This window comes from Solea senegalensis, linkage group LG13 (genome assembly GCF_019176455.1).
Source record: "Solea senegalensis isolate Sse05_10M linkage group LG13, IFAPA_SoseM_1, whole genome shotgun sequence".
Taxonomy (NCBI): Eukaryota; Metazoa; Chordata; class Actinopteri; order Pleuronectiformes; family Soleidae; genus Solea; species Solea senegalensis.
In genome coordinates, this window is record NC_058033.1 from 16,629,400 (window position 1) to 16,647,644 (window position 18,245).

Genomic DNA, 18,245 nt, shown 5'->3' on the forward strand with positions numbered 1-18,245 from the left:
GTAAACCAGCTAAGGCCGTGATTAGTTGACATATTTAAGTATTGATAATTGTTGATTATGTCATTATAATGCAGCTTTTTACAAAGCATGGGTTGGGGTCCCCTAACAAATTTGCCGAATTTTCTCAAACCTTTTACTTAGGATTAATGTGTGTGTGTTTTCAATAAAATTTGGTTTTACAGATACATTATATTTTATTTTATTATTATAAGACACATTTGCAGGATAAAGACATCTCATAGACATAGCAAAACAAAGTCAGTGGGGTAGGAGCAGGTGAACTGACTCACAAGTGAACAGGAGACCGTAGTTAAAGGTGCTGAGAGTTTTTATCGACGCTGTGTTTGAGGAAGAATTGAGCTAAATATGGCTCCTGTGTATCATGAAACCATATTTTTAGACACACCTAAAACAATTACTCTACACTTGTAATTTGTTTTCACACGTTCTCAGCCATTATTTCTTTAACATAAAATGTGTAAAGACAAGAAATGCTGAATTTGCTTTACAGAATCTTTTATTTTAGGTCTTCTTCACTTGGGTATGGATATGAAATAATAATGGCACCATAATCCAGCAGTGTGTTAATATTGGCTTCTAGCTGATCTTAATTTTGCAGTTAGTGTGTTGTTTTTGTTCTTTTGAATAATGTTAAGGTTTTAATGAAAAGGAAATGTCTTGCAGTAACTGCCAGCTTGTTGATCTGCCAAACCTCTACTTCCATGGTGTGTCTGCACTTAGTGGCCCTGGTCTTTACCTTCATGCAGCTATAATGATGACTTTGCTTTTAGTGCTTCTCTGCAGTTGTCGCATCAGACGTTTTATTGGTGGTTGGTATGTGAGCTGTGGACAAAACACATGCAGTTGTAGGATGTGAAAATTACAGAAGGCACAGTTTTCAGTGCCCTCTTCCTGTACCACTTCCTCATTTAATTTGGTGTATCATGACAATTTCACAATAATATTTTCATTGCTTTGTACTACTGCAGTCTGCAGATCTCTGCACATTCAGTGTGGATGAGCATCAACTCTAAGTAGTGTCCTTTAATAATATCTTTATTAAAGGTCATGTAGTGTAGTAGGGCTGCAGATAAGGATTCTTTTCGTAGTCGATTAGTCTGTTGATCACGTCTCGATTAATTGAGTTTGGTTAAGAAAATGCAAGAACATGTTGAAAACATGTTGATCTGTTGAAGACCAAAGTACTTAAAACCAATTAATCACTTTTCAAAATGATTGATGATTAAATGGCCAGCTCCTATTAATGAATAAAAAAACCTACTAAAAATTTTATTTTAAAGTTTTCTAACTGAAGGTTTGACTGGTTGTTGTTTCTTAACTGAGCGTCAAAGGATTTCCTGCAGACATCTCCTTGGTTTTAAACAAAGTCATGTTTGATTTACTATTTTTTTTAATGTTTTATTAACAACACAACTTGTAAATAAATCAAGAAGAATATCTGCACCTGATTCCACAATGAAAATAACATTTAAATGCAGAGCTAGAAGACACATTTTTGGCCATTATTTAAGAGGCTTAGTGTTCATACAAACATCCCCTGGCGCTGTGGAGGGAAAAAAAACAAAAACATGCTGGATTCAGCACAGACTGTTGATACATGACATTCTGAGCAAATTTGTCACATCTCCAGACCAAGAAGAGGTTGATATGCATTAACCCACGAGCCAAAACGACAAATGTAATTCTACCTTTTCAGATCATTCCTTTCCTTTTTCCAGTAAAGGTTTTTATACTATTTGGCATTAAGGTGTGGGACAAAGAGCAACATGCTTGCAATGGCTTTTCCAATATCTGTTTTCAATTCAGTGGAATAAAAAGTCATTCAATCATGGGATAAAAAACAAATGAAGCCTTGATATCTTTTCATCCATACATCAGGTTACCCTGAATCTGAGAACAAAAAATATGGGAAAAAGTAGTGGAACAGTTGAGCAGTAATGGTTGTAGTGATGATCGCTGCTGTCAGTAATGTCATTTTTGGTTATATTGTAGTTAACTTCCCATCCAATGCTGCTGTTAGCATTTCCCTGCATCTTCCCTATGTCACCTCATGGACATGTTTAGTGAGGGGGCAGAGCATTTATGACTATCATCTATAGGACTCCAAAGAAATAAATTAATAAATAAATAAACAAGTTGCCATCATATCATCGGCTGCACTGATTTCTAAAGATCGGCATCAGCCAAAGAAAACCTCTATATTGTTTGACAGTTAAGTTAACAAGACAATATTTCTGCCGTACGCAGCGCAAGCATAAAAAAGCAATTTAGCACATCCTCACAATTTTCTTTGGGGGTTGCCGTAGCGGATGATTTGGCATATTTGTTTTGGCAGAGACAGTTAATATTTTTAATGCTCTCTCATTTGGTAATGCTCCATCACCCTTAAAATGAATATTGACCTAAAGATTGACTGAAAATTATTGCAAAGTTCAAAAAAGATAAAAGAAAAATCACAGTTAGATATTTTCCCCAAACAGATATTTTCCCTGACAGATATTTAACTTTGCAATAATTTTCATTGTTCAATTGTTGGAAAAAAATATTTAAAGTAACAATGTGAAAGAGTCCACAATCTTTTTTTCTTTCTTTCCTTTTTTGTGTCTCAGCACAAGACCGCGAGCATCGCCGACAATGTTTCGGTAACCATGATTGACAACTCCCTCCTCTGCCTCCCCACTGACCCATGAACTGCCGTGAGCGATAATTGGTCGGGGTCACACTTGTAGTGTAACCAGTCCCTTTTAGACATTACGCATTAGAGAGCTTCAGAACAATATTCTAAACTCTGTCTTGTGAGACCGTGCAACAGGAAGCTCCAGTGTCATAAAATATACAACCAGTTTTTGCCGCAGTTTGTCCAATTTTTGCCTCTCTCTGTTTATATATTATTATAATCTATTAAAGTAGATTATAACTGAAAAATTGGTGCAACTGTTCCCTTCAGCTGTCCTGGAAGTTTGTTTCAGTGGTGCAGGGTTATATTTTCTGATATACCATCATCAATATTATTATTTTTTTTGGTTCTTTTCATAAATCAGGCTGTGGCAAATGTCTCCACAATTTCTTTCCATTTACATTTTTTTTTTCTCATTTCAGATCTATCATTCCCCAATTCACAAACAAGCTGAAAGTAAGTCAGCCGTCTGAAGTTGAGATGCTGACACTGATGTCTGCTTGACATCTTAAAGTCACTGACATCATCTGTATTCATGCGTTCATCACCTGCTCATGTCTTTGTTTATGTCACAGTGGAGCTGAATGAAACTGGATTCAAGTTTGTGCGAAAGTGCATCAACTACATTGAATCGAAAGGTAAATGGTTTCCATCAAAGGCTTGGAGTTCACTTATTTTACCTTTGTGGCCTCAAGGGGGCACAGTTGATTCATTGGCTAATCATTTTGATGCCAGCTCTGCAGGCTGCTCTCAGGGGAGAAATGCCATTCACTAGAAATGTAGTCATCTGGAATAAGAGTCTTTAATCATCACATCTTTATCCATTGCTTATTCTATGTGGTGGTCCTATTAGGTCTGTTTTCTATTTAAAAAAAAAAAGATTTTCTTATTATTTCATGCACAATCTCAGCTTAACATCTGAGCCCTGTCTTAAAGGCAAATGTACCCTTATAATTTTCCAGTCATGTTATGTTTCTCCACTGGCGTGATTTATCTTTAAAGAATGGAATTAATTGCTCAACCCATGAGCGTGTAATTCGACACGATCCAAGCATGGACTATTGTTCGTTTTCAGACTAAATGGTTAAATGAAGCGTTCATAATCAGGAAAGAACATCTGTATGTTAATTCAGACTCATGCAGACTCCACAGCTCTGTATTTGTCCAGAGTACACCCCTTTTTTTCCTTACCTCCCTCTCTCTCTCCTCTTTCCAGGAGTGACACAAGAAGGAGTGTACAGAACAGTTGGCAGCAACATCCAAGTGCAGAAGCTTTTAAATGCTTTCTTTGGTAAGGAAATAAGCCTGTGAACATGTGCTACGTCCGTCCATTCACTTTGTTCCTCATTTGGTTCATCTACCTGATTCTACAACTAAACTGGTTCTGCAGCTTTTTAGGAAGTCTTTATTTAGACTTTTAAATTCAGGAATCAATCAAAAAAAAGACAATCACACAAAACATCAATAACACAATCATTCAAAATGGGAAGAAAAGGAAGAAATCTCTGACAGAAGAACCACACTCAAAGATTGTGGATTGTGTACAAGCAACATAACACAAAAATCATAATCAAAGTGGTTTTAATTGTGAGTTGTGTTTTTTTTGAAAAATCAATCCCACTCTACACAAACTTTTCAGCATCAGAATGCACTACAGTGATGACCGTGGAGATATAGTAGCAGCTATAGAGACAGATGATGATCCTGCAGACTCAGTCAAGATCAAAGTATTGGACTTACAGAACATTTATCCCCTCTCATATTGCATTTACACCTCTGTTTTATGTGGTCATAATGTGTCTCCAACCACTTTCCAAAGTGATTGGATAACAACCTGTTCTCTACTGTAGATCATAGAAAACACATTTTAATTGAATGTGTATTGAATTGAATAGCATTGAATATGTTTTGCTTGTTTCTTCTGACTTTTTCATAGACCCCACAAACCCAGCAGACGTGGACCTCCACAGCAGCGACTCGGACATTAAAACCATTGCAAGTGCATTGAAGTTTTATTTAAGGTGTGTGTTTGTTTAACATACAAATGAGACACGTTCATAGGGATGGGTTTGTCACTGTGGGTTCAGATCATGCATGGTCAGGTATGTAATTTGGTCAGGAGACAGATTTTTGATTGGGATCAGAGTGAATACACTGTTAAGATTTTATTGGTTTTGCTACTGACACAGATCCTGCTGATCTATGCCCATACCCATACTTTTTGGTGCAACAAATAAGAAGAAATAGCATGAAAATATTTAAAAAAAGATTTGACGGATTTTTAATAACTATTTCATAAAGTGTAACTAAACCCACTCTTCTGAGACTAACTCAATGCCTGATTTTTAAAAATGCCAAGAAGAGGAGGGAAGGAGAATGAGAAGCAGTGCAGGGGGCGTAGTCTGGTAGTAAAATCTGACACTGAGGTCGCAGCTGTGGGAGGTGTTCACTGAGACGAGCCTCTCAATCGCTCCAAGAGGTGGAGAGAGAAACACAATGACCCAACAGCTCTGGCATTTCTAAAGGGAGGTGCAGTTTGGGACAACGAGCCTCACACCGATCAGAGGGTTAAGAAAACGTGTATCAGTGACACAAGCATGACCTATAAGAAAAACCAATGGCCCAATTTGAATGCAGTAGCTGGTGTTTGACCAGAGAGAAGCAGAAGATACACCGTGTATAACACATGTATAATTTCAATACTTTACACTAAACTGAAGACTTTGCACCTGGATCAACAAATAACATTAACCTTATACATATACACTGGTTAAAACCTGAAAAAAGGGGTTTAGGAGTTCAGTGTGCATTAGGTATATGCATTAAAAGTTTCCAAAAGCAGTGTCAAGGAACAAATTACTTGAGTTAGTAATTTGTTCCGTTAGGAATAACCAGTGTTTTGCCGCTATTCATGTTTATATTTTAGAATTTGCTGCGTTTTTACAAAATTTAGCAAATAGAGCTCAAAATTTTGAATACTTGATGGCTGGAGAGTATCAGCAGCAACTCTGTGTGTCCAGATGCTATACAGATCAGTATTTTGGCTCTGACCAATGAGGAATTGGAACAACTGGACATTTTCTTTTGTTAATACACTGTATTGTTCTAAATATGAACAATAATATCCCAGACGCATTTTAATGAAATCATATTATATTATCATGTATAAGTAAACGGTCATTAAATGCATCTCAGTTGAACAAAACATCATACTCAGCTCTTGTTATTCTAATTAACTCAGTATTTTCCTTTATAAAAAATAAAACAATTTGCTGATATTAGAATAACAAATGAGTTGAGGTGTATTTCAGTGTGGTTTTTCATGTTTTTCATGTGACTCTTTTTTTTTTTGAATCCGCAGGAGTCTGTCTGAACCTCTGATGACCTACGGTCTTCACAGGGACCTCATGTGTGCTGCAAGTAAGACATGTTTTGAAAATGATTCAGAGCTGAAATTGGTTTAGGTTGTGTCATGAATGTCTGCCTCCTCTTCAAAGGTCCAGGCTGTAGTACTTGAGCATCACCAGTCATCACAGTTGAGCACCTGAGAGGAAAGCAAAAAGAAAATCTGTTGGCAGACAAATTTACCCCAATTTGATCTAAAGCAGTGTTTACCAAACTTTCTCTATGGGGACCCAATTTTTACAACGGCTCCCTGTTCATTTTAGGATTATTTTAAAATGTTATTGTCATTTTTTAAAGCTTGTAATGGACTAGCACCATCTCACTCCTCTGAGCATCTTCAAATATCATCCCAAACACTGAGGTCAAATAACTGATTGCTTTTAGGCTAAAACTCAAGTAGATCAAGCCTTTTATGTACAGTAGCTGCCCCAAAATTATAGAATAGTTTACCCCCCCAAATAAAATCTGCCCCTGCTGTTGGAACATTTTACATCACTTTTAAAGACCCAACTATTTTCCTTGGCTTTCACTTCAGGATGAGAATTTTACCTGCATGTATCTAAGTAGATACATTTTTGTTAATCAAGGTTTTATTGTCTTATGTTTTGTACCTTGTTGTTTGACCTCTTACTTTTTTTTTTTAATATATTATTATTTTTTATATATTTTTTCAAATATATTTTTATATATAGCATTTTTCAAGTCCTGACTACACTACAGTTCTGCCACTCACCCGTTCATGCCAATTCCCTCACACATTCATACAGCTCATCTATATGCAGCACTTTGTCACATATAGCAACTTGGGGTTAGGTGTCTTGAACAGTGTTATGTAGGGGAAGTCACCGTGTACTAAATATTATATACAGTATAATACAGTAGTTATACGTCATAGACACTAGATAGCATCTTGGTATGTTGTTATACTTATAGATGTATAGGTGGGAAAACAATTTCTCATTTGCTTTGTGTAAATGTTCTGATTGTCTCTGTAGGCAGTACCACTCAGTGTTATCTCTCCTTTAACAACAGTCAATGCCTTGAAAAGATTCATTTCAAAAGAGTCACTTGTGCATCAATGCTGTGCAGACAGCAGGTCTTCAGACAGCACTACCATCACTGTGGAGGCTGAGGAAATCTAATTCTGCTGTTTATGTCGGTCTGTCATGCTACAGTAGTAAAACAGGAGACAATGAGTCTAAAAGCATTAGCCTCATTCTGTTGAGATGTTACAGGTGGTCTTTTTTTTTTAGACCACTGCTGGTTTCAGTTTCCTGGTAAAGTCATTCATACATTTAGGGCCTGAGTTTTTTTTTTAAGAGACTTTCTTTTATTAGTCTCACATGTAGTGAATGACCACGTCCTTCTTTATGTTTAAGTGATAGTTCAGTTTAGGGCTGCGTGATATCATATATATTTTATCCATCATTCGATAGTGAGATATATATATTCTGTATCTGGATAGAAATCAAATCTGTATGTTTGTAAGGCTGGGCGATATGGCTCAATGTTTTTAAGATATATGCTGATATATGAGGATATAAAGCTGCACACATGTTTTTTGTCTGGACTCATGGAAAGTTTTCTTTTGAGAGTGACAATACACTGTACTAAAATACTTAAAATGCACTTCTTACCTTTCATATCCGTGGTTAATTTATTTAACTATTTAATTTTAAATGAAGGATATTTACGTGTGTTAGAAACACTGACATTGACTCATGTCTAATTTTATAATGTAATGTAATATTCATAATTTAATATCTAATATTTATTATTAATTTCAGTTAATATCAGGAAAAGTCACAGGTAACTTATCACATTATAAAAATATCCAAAATTTAAAACCATATCAGATCATCTTCCTCCACCCTGTCCTCTTCCTTGTGTCTTCTGTTACACTTACTGTCCTCATGTCCTCCTTCACAACATCCATAAACCTTCTCTGTGGTCTTCCTCTTTTCCTCCTGCTCGGCTGCTCCATCTGCAACATCCTTTGTCCAATATAATAACTATCCCTCCGCTGCACATGACCCAACCATCTCATCCTTTACTCTCATACTTTATTTCCAAGTCGTTCAACCTGAGCTGTTCCTCGAATCTGCTCATTTCTAATCCTGTCCATCCTGGTCACTCCCAAATGAAAGCGTCTCAGCATCTTCTTGTCACAATATAAATATAATATTGAAGTATTTGCCAGCTTTTGGTTCAGGTCTTTTGAAGTGTGAATATATCTGTTATTGTGACATCGTCAGTGCTGACCGTTCTAAGGGCGCCGGGAACCAGCTGGAGCAGCAGCAAAGCAGCAGCTCCTGTCCCGAAGAGCTTAAAATACTGATTTTCTCCTAGGACTTTAGTGCAGGAGAATAGTTGGTTTATAAACTTATAGTTCAGTTTAAGAAATGACAAAAAAACTGTCAACTGACTGTCAGTACCTCATACAACTACACAAATCTATTTGTTTAAAATGTCTATCTTTTTTGTACCTTGTCCTATAGAGTCAGATAGTCTGGACTTTAGACTTAGTGAAATTCATTCCCTCACCTACAAACTACCAGAGAAGAACCGGGAGATGCTGGAGATGCTCATCAAACACTTGGTCAAGTAAGTGCCGACAGGCTCCGTTGTCATTTACCAGAGCTGAATTAATGTGTCATTGTTTATTTCTAAAGGTCAGGCACAGTGTATTCCATCCCAGCTCTGTATTTGTTGACAGTGTTTGCAGCCACAGTGATGAAAACCGCATGACTCCCTCCAACATGGCTGTCGTCTTCGGACCCACACTGATGAGAGCGAAGGAGGAGACAGTGGCAGCCATGTTGGATATCAAGTTCCAAAACATTGTCGTTGAGATTCTTATCGAGGACTACCAAAAGGTACTACATTCCAAGTTTGAAGTACATATAAGAAAAAAAACATTTGTGACATTTTAAAGGGATAATTTAGGTTTTCTGAAGTGTTTCTATAAGTGTGACATCACCAGCACCAGGAACCAGCCTGAGACATGGAAGCTCATGCACACAGATGGCTGCCCGCTGGGATAAGAGGAAAAACTGATATTAGCCTCTTAGGTGGCTAAAATCTGTTTTTCCATGTGTCTCCACTGGCAGTTTGTTGTCAGTGAGAGTGAGTTTTCATGTTTAAAACTGTTTTAAAAGCCAGTTTTAGATAGATAGATAGATAAATTTTATTGATCCCAAAAAATTTGTTTCAGCAGAACAGGTTCCAGGCACTTTAGAATACACTCATAAATTAAAGAAATAGAACAATATAAGATAAAAGCACACATATGTACATGTGAGGAAAATAAAACATAAAACAAAATGTTAAGATATAGACAGCTATACAAGAAGGTAGAAAATATTAGAATAAAAGATAGACAATTATAATAAAGTGGCAAATGTGAGGGCATATGCTGCATAGCTGCAGAGGAAGGAATGAAAAAAATTTACCAGATAAACAATCCAAACCAACAACAATGAATAATTAGTGCAAATGGGCAGTTCTAAATGAATATGATATTATATTAGAATGGGACATGAATAAAACCAACAAATATGCAGTTTGTACAAAGTACAAACTCTCTAAAACTAGCTGCTGGACCAAAGTATAACTGCAACTTTGGTGTGTGTGTGTTTGTGTGTTTGTGTGTGTGTGTGTGTGTGTGATTACAGATCTTTAGTTATATGCCAGAGGACAGCACCGCCCCACCTGTCCCTCCTCCGCGGATCACCCCGAGAAAGCGGCAGCCCATCACAATCTCCAAGCGGCCAGCTCGTGTTTTTCAAGCGCTTAGTCACGACCAATTCCAGAAAACAGAGAGTAATTATTAGTCTCTCTTTGGGCCTGATTGTCATTGTCGTCCTCATCATTATCCCATCCCATCTGTGCTGATCTGATCTGATACTGTAGATTACTTTTAACATGTTTCTTCATCAGTTTTACACCATCAATTCATGACACTTTATGCTTCACTGTTTGTCCATAAAATAACAACAATCATTTTCTAAACAAATATTTTTTTTATTATCATTATTATTTTACTTGATTGTTAATAGGAAATTCCTCATGTGCTTTTTTTTCTTCTTAATTTGAAGTCCAAATAAACATATATGCTCGATCTCACATTAGTCTTTCATTTAAAGGCCTCAGACTAAATCATGTAATTTTCCTTCTGTTTGAACCCCTCTTTAAGTGGGTGGGACTCCATCATCTCATACACTGTGGCAGAGAAATGTGCAGCACCTGCAGCTTGTCCTCCCTGTGTTGTGTGATATTTAACACTTCTTAACTTACTGTTTGGTAAAATAACTGGCCATGTGGTGTGATCCATCCAAATGTGTGTATTGAATTCTTTAACCATTAATTTCTATGCCATCTTGAATATCTGGCCTGGTAGTTGTTATGTGAGCTTTACTACATTTCCATTCACATTGATAGACATATTTGACCTATTGTTTTTTACTCAATTTCAGCTCCTGCTTTTTGAGTCCACACCTTGTGGTCGCAACCTTGCATCAATTGTTGTGTGGTTTCTTTGGAACAGATGGCCAGAACGAAGGCTCAGTCACCGCGAACCCGGTTCCCTTGCAGCGGACAAAACCTGTAAGCTTTCCTCCAATGGTTCCAAAAGAACCTCCACCGAGACTACCAATGATGCCCCGACCCAGACATTTGGACTCTGACGCTGGGAAGATAGAAGATGCCAGACAAAGGCCAGATTCCTCTTCAGCTGCAAATGGAGAATCTGGAGTGTATGTGAGCCGAGTCCCATCATTCCAGAGCAGAAGACCATCTCCAAAGACCACATCCGCCCACAGAGAAGGTATGAGGAGTCCTCTCTGTGTATGCTGTAGGGCTGGGCAATATGGGAAAAATAATATCACAACATACTTGTTTAATCATTTGATATCAATATGTATCACGATATACAACAAATCAAATCAATATTTCTGGAAGGCTAGTGGTTTATAAATAATAATATTAGGGCAACACCAATGGTGAGTGGAGCTTTTGAAAAGTTGAGGTAAAAAGGCTCTAATGGGGGAAATTATTGTTTGTTTTTGTATTTACCTTAAAGGTGAGAGAACAACATTTCAAGGTCTTTGGAACAATTGAAGATCTTCCTTGATAAAAGTACTTTAATTAATGTCTAATCCCTCCATACTCAGTACTCCTTCCATAAATAACTAGGCTTAAAATCAAAGAGGCATTATTAAGTGGCGTTTTTAAATATAATTTTGGCTAGTCCGTGTATTTTTTAAATCAGTATATATAATATTTCATTTTAGTGTAATAAATACGATGATTATCAATGCAACGCGACATCCAAAATCAAAGACCATGTCATGATAGAGAAATAATATCCATAATTGGCCCAGACACACCTGTACGCCACTATACAGTGTATAGTTGTATAGTGAATATAATGGATACATTGTGATGCAGAATGCTTCATATTGCACCTTTAATCTCCACATAACCACATGTTTAATTTAGTGAATTACTTCTCATCTTCTGTTTGTGTAATTCTTTTTTCCAGGAGATTCTGAAGGTCTGACGAGAACAAGGTCTGCAGAGAAACCTGCCATTTGTCGACCCCCGGTCAGGCCTCCCGAGCCCCCGTCCAGACTCCCCCCTCCACAGAAGCCTCCGAGTGCAGCCAGCAGTGAGGCCACACCCACTTCTTAGTAAGAGCTCCTCTGAGATACAAAAGCATGCAGACACTTGTTTTTAGATGCTTTGAAAATACAGGCGGGCACAAGAGTTTAAACAAATGGAGCTGCAGTTTTAATGGAAATGAATGAATGAATAAAAAGTCATTCATTCATTAGAATGTTTTACATTTACATTTTGGGTGTTACATTGTACCGTAAAAATGCAGGAAATGTGCAGTCAGCCAATTACAACAAGCTGACTGTTGCATCACAAAGGTTTCAAAGAAAGAAAAGGGAAAATAGAGGGTGAATCATGTGTTTGTCTGTAAAATGAACATTTCACTTTTTCTTTTTTCTTTTTTCCTGCAGTGTTGCCTCGAAAGCAAAGTTTTTTGAAAATGCCTCCCGGTAAGAAGGAAGGTATGTCTTAGTTATTTTCTTTGTTCTTTGTCACTGTGCGTTGGGTCGGTTTCCCCCCTTTTTTTTTTTTAACTGTACGTTTCCTTTTATGTGTTTAAGTTTGTGAGCCAATGGCAAATTTCCAAAAAAAAGAGGTGAGAGTTATTGGAATTTCACATTTATTGAGTATTTTTTATGCTCTTCAGCGTGTCACAGTTATACTAGTTGTAATAAACCAGAACATGAATGTGTGTTTTGTATTTGAAAACAAAAAAACTCTTCCTGAGACGGATTGTCTTTGTTTAATTTCTTCAGAACTGAAGTTGAGGAGCTGAACACCGCATCATGTGACCTGCCTGTGTGTGTGTGTGTGACCTGAGGACCTGAACTCATATCCTACTTCACTGAGGAAAATGACCCTGAACAGTAAATAAGGATAACAACTATGTTGTAAACAACATGGAATCAAACTGAAATGTAAATGAGCTTGTACTGTCACTGGCTCAGCGTTTTAAAGTTGGGACAGTTAAGTATTTCTTTCCTTCCCCATCACTTACACTCCAATATTTAGTCATTTTACAGTTCAACAGAAACTAACTGTTGTGACTGGTTATGTCTTGTATACCATCTTAACACTCAGTAGTGTAACCAAAGTGTCCCAAAAAAAATTTATTAATTCAAATTGATACGTAAAATGAATCACTTGAATGGATTCATAATGACCAGTTTGATAATTATTATTAATTTTAAAATGTGACATATTTGGTCTAATTAATTTATAGATTTTGTAAAAATCATTGAGACAAAATCAATTTTATGTATTTTTTTATTGAATGTGCTTAAAGATGAGCAACTGCTAAATATGCTGTTACAGTATTAAAAAAAAGAAGATTTCATGTTACGCTCTTTGTCAAAATAAACAAATGATTTGGTGTGCAATATTAATCATCACAGTTACAGCTCAAACATAGTTCACTTTTCAAATAATTAAAATAATATTTGCTATATGAAGTGCAGGTTTGTATTACAGTGTATAATTTACACTGAAAACAAAGTTATTGTGTTAAACGCAGGGAAAAACCCCCAGATTGACTTGTTGACATTCCCTGACCTCTGACCTGACTAGTCAGTTTGTACAGGTTGTGTAGTTGTTGTCATTTTGTAAAGAGTGAAAATAACCTTTAATAGTTTTGCTCTTCAAATGGATTATGGGATAAAAAAAAAAAGTGGATCAAAAATGATTGCTACGACATGACAAAAACACTTCAGCAAAAACATGTTTTTGTTTGTTGAATTTTATTATATAGAAAATTATAATGTTTGGTTTAAAGGTGTTTTTTGTAAATTCATTTGAAGAGCCAAACCTGAACTCTCAGGTTGCTGTCTGGTTTCCAAAAAGTTAAATAAATAAATAAATAAATAAATGCAGCCTGATGTTAAACTGACTATGTGTAGGTGTGTGCGTGCGTGCGTGCGTGCGTGCGTTCTTGTTGTCGTTTCTCCTCACTTCTGACGCAGTTCACGGCTTCTTAACATGATGAATCACTCTATTGTATCTGATGACTGCACTCAAACATGACTTAACAGTGTGACACTAATCTCTGGCAGCCAAGTGTCATTTCACTTGTCAGTGAAAGTGTGAAGATGGTGACATGTGCTATGTAGTTTGTGCTCAGTGAGGTTTGAAGCCGTTACCATTTGTGCGAGTGAAAAAAAATTATTCAAATATTTAGTCCATATTAAAATAACTACACCTGGACTTGTGTTACACATTTTGCCAACTTTATTTAGATTATTCTTTCTTCAAGTCCATTTTATTTGGTGTCCTGTTATTTTGATGTTCCTTCAAATGTGGCAAGAAGCGAGTGATTATCACTAAACACTAGTGAAAACTACCGAACACTTCCAATAGAAATTGTTTTTGTTCAACAATAAAAACGAACACTAGACTCCTGAGAGTGAGTGAACGTCAAGTAGTGCACCCTGGGAAATTATACTGTGTTAAAAAATGCTTTTTTCTAGTCTTCTGTTCAGGATCGTTTCAGGTGTGTCTAGAAATATGGCTTGATGATGCACAGGAGCCAAAGTTAGCATAACTCTGCCTCACGTTTTCTTTTTAGTGGTTTATGTTTGTTAAACAAGTGGTGTGATGTCAAAGCATTAACATTAATATTCTGTACAAACACTGACAAGCAGCAGTAGACTGAGAAGTATCTGATGAGAAGTATGAGTAGAGCTGGATACTAGGCCAGTTTTTGTGATTTAACACAAAGAAATATGCAGTTTATAGTGTTATATTAATAAGAGTATCAATAATAGTCAAGTACAGGCTACTACGAGGGGGGCCCAAAATCAAGTTCTGCTTTGGGCCCCATTAAGGCTTGGATCGGCCCGGTGTGTGATAGTGCATTAGGAGGAGAGCACTAAACTCCAGTGGACACAGACTCACATACATGCTTCAGGTGTGACCATCATCATCTGGTCCCCACCTAACTTACCAGACCAGTATGAGTGTGTGACGGTGCACTGGAAAGATAAGGGATCGCCAAAGTGATCAAGAGCCATTCTGAGAAGAGCATGTAGTTGTAGCATGTAGCACATGTGACATCTACTTTGTATTATTGCCACATGTCATTGCAGTTAATGCAGTTTTTTGTTTGTTTTTGATTTGTCAAAAGTGTAACCTGGTTCAGATACACTTACACATCAGCCGTTCAGTGTTGGTTTCCACCCACCTGCACAGTTTCAGTCACGTGATCCAGTCCACTTGGTTAGCCCGGGCCCTGGCTATGCTCCAGCGGCCCCCGACGCAGAGAGGAGAGCGAGCAGTTAACCCTCCGTCCGCAGCCAAGTCTGCGTTTGAGACAAATAACTGCATCAGTCACAACTGTCGAAGACAATTTGAACTGCAATCTGTCAGATATTTCAGCTTAGACCACCATTATCATAAACTAACCCTCATAAAAACAAATGCACACCTTCCTATATTTCCTATGTATAAGCAGGGATTAAAATGTGCTCCCTCCTCCCGTGTTTTTAGCTGGTTCTGTCTCCATTAACTCCCATGCAGCGATCATCTTTCAATGGGAAATGTATACAATTTAAGAAGCAGAACTGTATCTCAGGATTATACGCTCTTTGTGTGTGTTCCTGTATTTTCACTCGGACATTATATTTAGTTTTGCCCTCTCCTCCCACTACATTCCACCCTCCACTGCCACCCTGTGCCGCTCCTCCTCATCTCTGCAGTTTTCACTCACAGCTACTGTACCTCAGCAGCAGCAGCAGCAGCAGCGGACGGTTGGCCTGCACCAGAGACGAATGGAAATTCTTTGTTGATTTGATGCTAATTCATAATTGGATTAATACCAGGCTAAGTGTGCGACTCTGGACAAACAGAGAGCACACACACCCAAAGAACAAAAGAATGTGTGTTCTCACTGAAGCGAGGACACACTTTACTGGATGGCCAAACTTGCATTCGTGCTAATGTATTCAGCTGGTTTGGTAATCTGTAATTTGGTAAAGTGACATTTGGGTAACTGTTCTGCTCTTCCATTAACAGTATGTATACTTAGTATTTTTTATTTTTTAACTTGTTGACAATGTGGAGTTTGACTTTGGCACAGCGTTATATATTATCTGTCCTCTTACCCTGCTTTAATACTGGAGTCGTATTCCATTATCTATCTGTAAATGGTAAATAGTTTGTATTTATATAGTGATTTTCTAGTTATGATGACCACTCAAAGCTGCTTTACTCTGCAGTTTTTCACCCATTCACCCACACAGCTTATCTATGTGCAGCACATTTTACACCCATTCACACATGTGTCTGAGCTACCGTCGCTGTCTGTCTGTATAACATGCACAGATTCTTGAAATGATAACCAAGCTTGTCTTCGATGTGTAGAGTCAGAAGTTTTTTAATCGCTTTCAAAAAAAGTATGCAGTTTTACACCTTTTGAAAAAAATGCACATATTGGAAAAAAAAACACAGGAGCAAGTCACAAAAGGTATAAATCACACGGGACGACTTCAAAAGTGTCCAGGCAACAAAACAGACGAGGGACAGATCAATATATACACTTGCTTGTTTTCATGTACAAAGAATACGCTTACTGTAATGCACTAACATTAATTTAAAGGGTTAAAGAAAACGGATTTGAACTGTTAACAACTGTCGCGAAATATAGTGCATTCAAAAAATGGTGCGAAAAGCTCCATAAATGTACAGTTTATTTCAGTATTCTAGAAAAGGAATCATTTTGTAATGATTTAATACATTAAGACAAGAAATCAAATGAGTGTTTTCTGTAAAGACTTGGCTCCTGGTTTCTGTTTTGTGCCCGACTGCTGCTCAAATAACAGAAGACAAATTTCAAATTTCAGAGCTAAAATTAGCAGCTGTGTTGGGGCCAAGTCTCCTGGATCAACTGTTTGTCCACAGCGATTGGATTCCCTTTTCTCCCCTCTTTGCTTTTTACACAGTAAACACAAGAAAAAGACATAAAGACATTATAGGGACAATTCTATTTTTTTTTTTAGTTAAGTAGTTAAGTTAACAAATGCAGAGTCAGTGTGTTACATACAGTAATCAGTGTTCAGGAGAACTGGAACCAAATTGACACTTTGCTTTGACGTGATGTGAACGGTGACAGGAGAGAAAATGGCTCCGTAATGCCTGTTACACATAGTACGACTGGTGCGGTCCCATCTAAAAGATGACAATCATGGGGATTTCTTTGGTAATGGCTTCTGAAAGCCAGTGAAGATTTACTGAGAGTGTCAGACATGTACAGCGTGAGTGCTGCTATGAACCACATGAATGACAAGCCAATAAAAATGCAACGCTATGAGGCAAAATATAGAAGAAATGTCATTCTGTTGTACACCAATTAAGACGGGAATTCCAAACTGAACTGACCATTGTACATATATCCTCATATCCACTCAATGCCATTTGATTTGTAATGATCTTAGAAGATTGCTAAGATACCACAAGGAGGCTTTAGAGAAGGCCCGACTAATTAATAACGATTGTATTATTTATAGCAACTGCGGTCAGTGGATTATTTGCGTTTACTTGTGTTACTCGCACTCGTAAACATCATCCATGACCGCTCGCCTGGGGCTAATGCGAGACATACAGCCAACGACCATGCAACCGAGAGCTTGAATCAAGTGACACACATGGTCGACCAAGCCTGAGTGAACCCGGCTGAGTCTGCCAGCGATCTGATTTCACTCTGCACACACGTCTGGCACAGACGCCCCTTTGGCCAACTTCAGACAAAGGGGAAAAAGGGAACCAATCACAAACCCCTGGTGCGCTAGACATGAAGACAGACAAGTGACGTCCATACATCCAACAACAGCATGTTTGTTGACTCGTTGTCAGTCGCTCTGCATGCGTCATCCAGATCATTGCTCTGATTGGTTGGAGGTCTGTCCAATTGCGTACTGTGGCATTTTGATCTATGTCCGTTAGTCACGCCTCTTGAAAGTGGGCGGTGTCTACACCCTTTACAGACTCAAACTCAATCTCAAGTGAGATCCTCAGTCAAGCCGGGATCAAAACTTCTTGATGTGGGGCAACAATGCTAGACACTGCACCACAGTGTGTCCCTCAAAATATAATCTATAGAACAGCTGTTGTACTTTCCATTATCTGACAGAATCCACAATTTAAGAGAATTTGAATATTTTTGACCCCTCTCAAAGCAGAACAAGGCGTCTAATTCAATTCAATTTGATTTGTATAGCGTCATTATCTCAAGGCAGTGTACATAGTAAGGCAGAAACCTTTAAGATGTTACACAGAGAAGAGAAACCCAACAATGCACACAATGAGCAAGCACTAGGCATCGAACCTCCCTTTTAACAGAAGAAGAAATCTCTGACAGAACCAGACTCCAAACTGTGCAGGAAAGGAAACATGGGGGACAGAGGAGAGGTGGGAGACAGAAGAGAGAGACCAGGAGCAGATGTTCCAGTTCTCGTTCTGTATGTTACACAGTGACTCTACATAAGTCCCTCATACACCGCAAAATCTATCCCTTGAAATGACACGACTTGATCAACAT

The 18,245-nt window shown here is 37.7% G+C and overlaps 2 protein-coding genes across 3 annotated transcripts in view; one reads left to right on the plus strand and one right to left on the minus strand.

Annotated features, from left to right (window-relative positions):
* LOC122780205 (oligophrenin-1-like) overlaps window positions 1-13,584 on the plus strand; it is a 28,927-nt gene extending 15,343 nt beyond the window's left edge. The window contains exons 12-24 of one of the 2 annotated variants that reach the window (XM_044043061.1): window positions 3,121-3,154; window positions 3,274-3,336; window positions 3,915-3,989; window positions 4,635-4,719; window positions 6,060-6,118; window positions 8,602-8,707; window positions 8,820-8,979; window positions 9,778-9,925; window positions 10,650-10,928; window positions 11,646-11,793; window positions 12,130-12,180; window positions 12,280-12,314; window positions 12,475-13,584. In XM_044043061.1, coding sequence (XP_043898996.1) covers window positions 3,121-3,154; window positions 3,274-3,336; window positions 3,915-3,989; window positions 4,635-4,719; window positions 6,060-6,118; window positions 8,602-8,707; window positions 8,820-8,979; window positions 9,778-9,925; window positions 10,650-10,928; window positions 11,646-11,793; window positions 12,130-12,172 — 1,200 coding nt within the window. In that variant the 3' untranslated portion in view covers window positions 12,173-12,180; window positions 12,280-12,314; window positions 12,475-13,584. The remainder of the gene's footprint in view (window positions 1-3,120; window positions 3,155-3,273; window positions 3,337-3,914; window positions 3,990-4,634; window positions 4,720-6,059; window positions 6,119-8,601; window positions 8,708-8,819; window positions 8,980-9,777; window positions 9,926-10,649; window positions 10,929-11,645; window positions 11,794-12,129; window positions 12,181-12,279; window positions 12,315-12,474) is intronic. The other variant, XM_044043062.1, reaches the window with a different exon arrangement.
* Window positions 10,900-18,245, minus strand: part of ar (androgen receptor) — a 37,527-nt gene continuing 30,181 nt past the window's right edge. Inside the window, exons 9-10 of the mRNA XM_044043064.1 lie at window positions 14,895-15,012; window positions 10,900-10,961 (exon numbers count right to left, since the gene is read on the minus strand). Coding sequence (XP_043898999.1) covers window positions 14,989-15,012 — 24 coding nt within the window. The 3' untranslated portion in view covers window positions 10,900-10,961; window positions 14,895-14,988. The remainder of the gene's footprint in view (window positions 10,962-14,894; window positions 15,013-18,245) is intronic.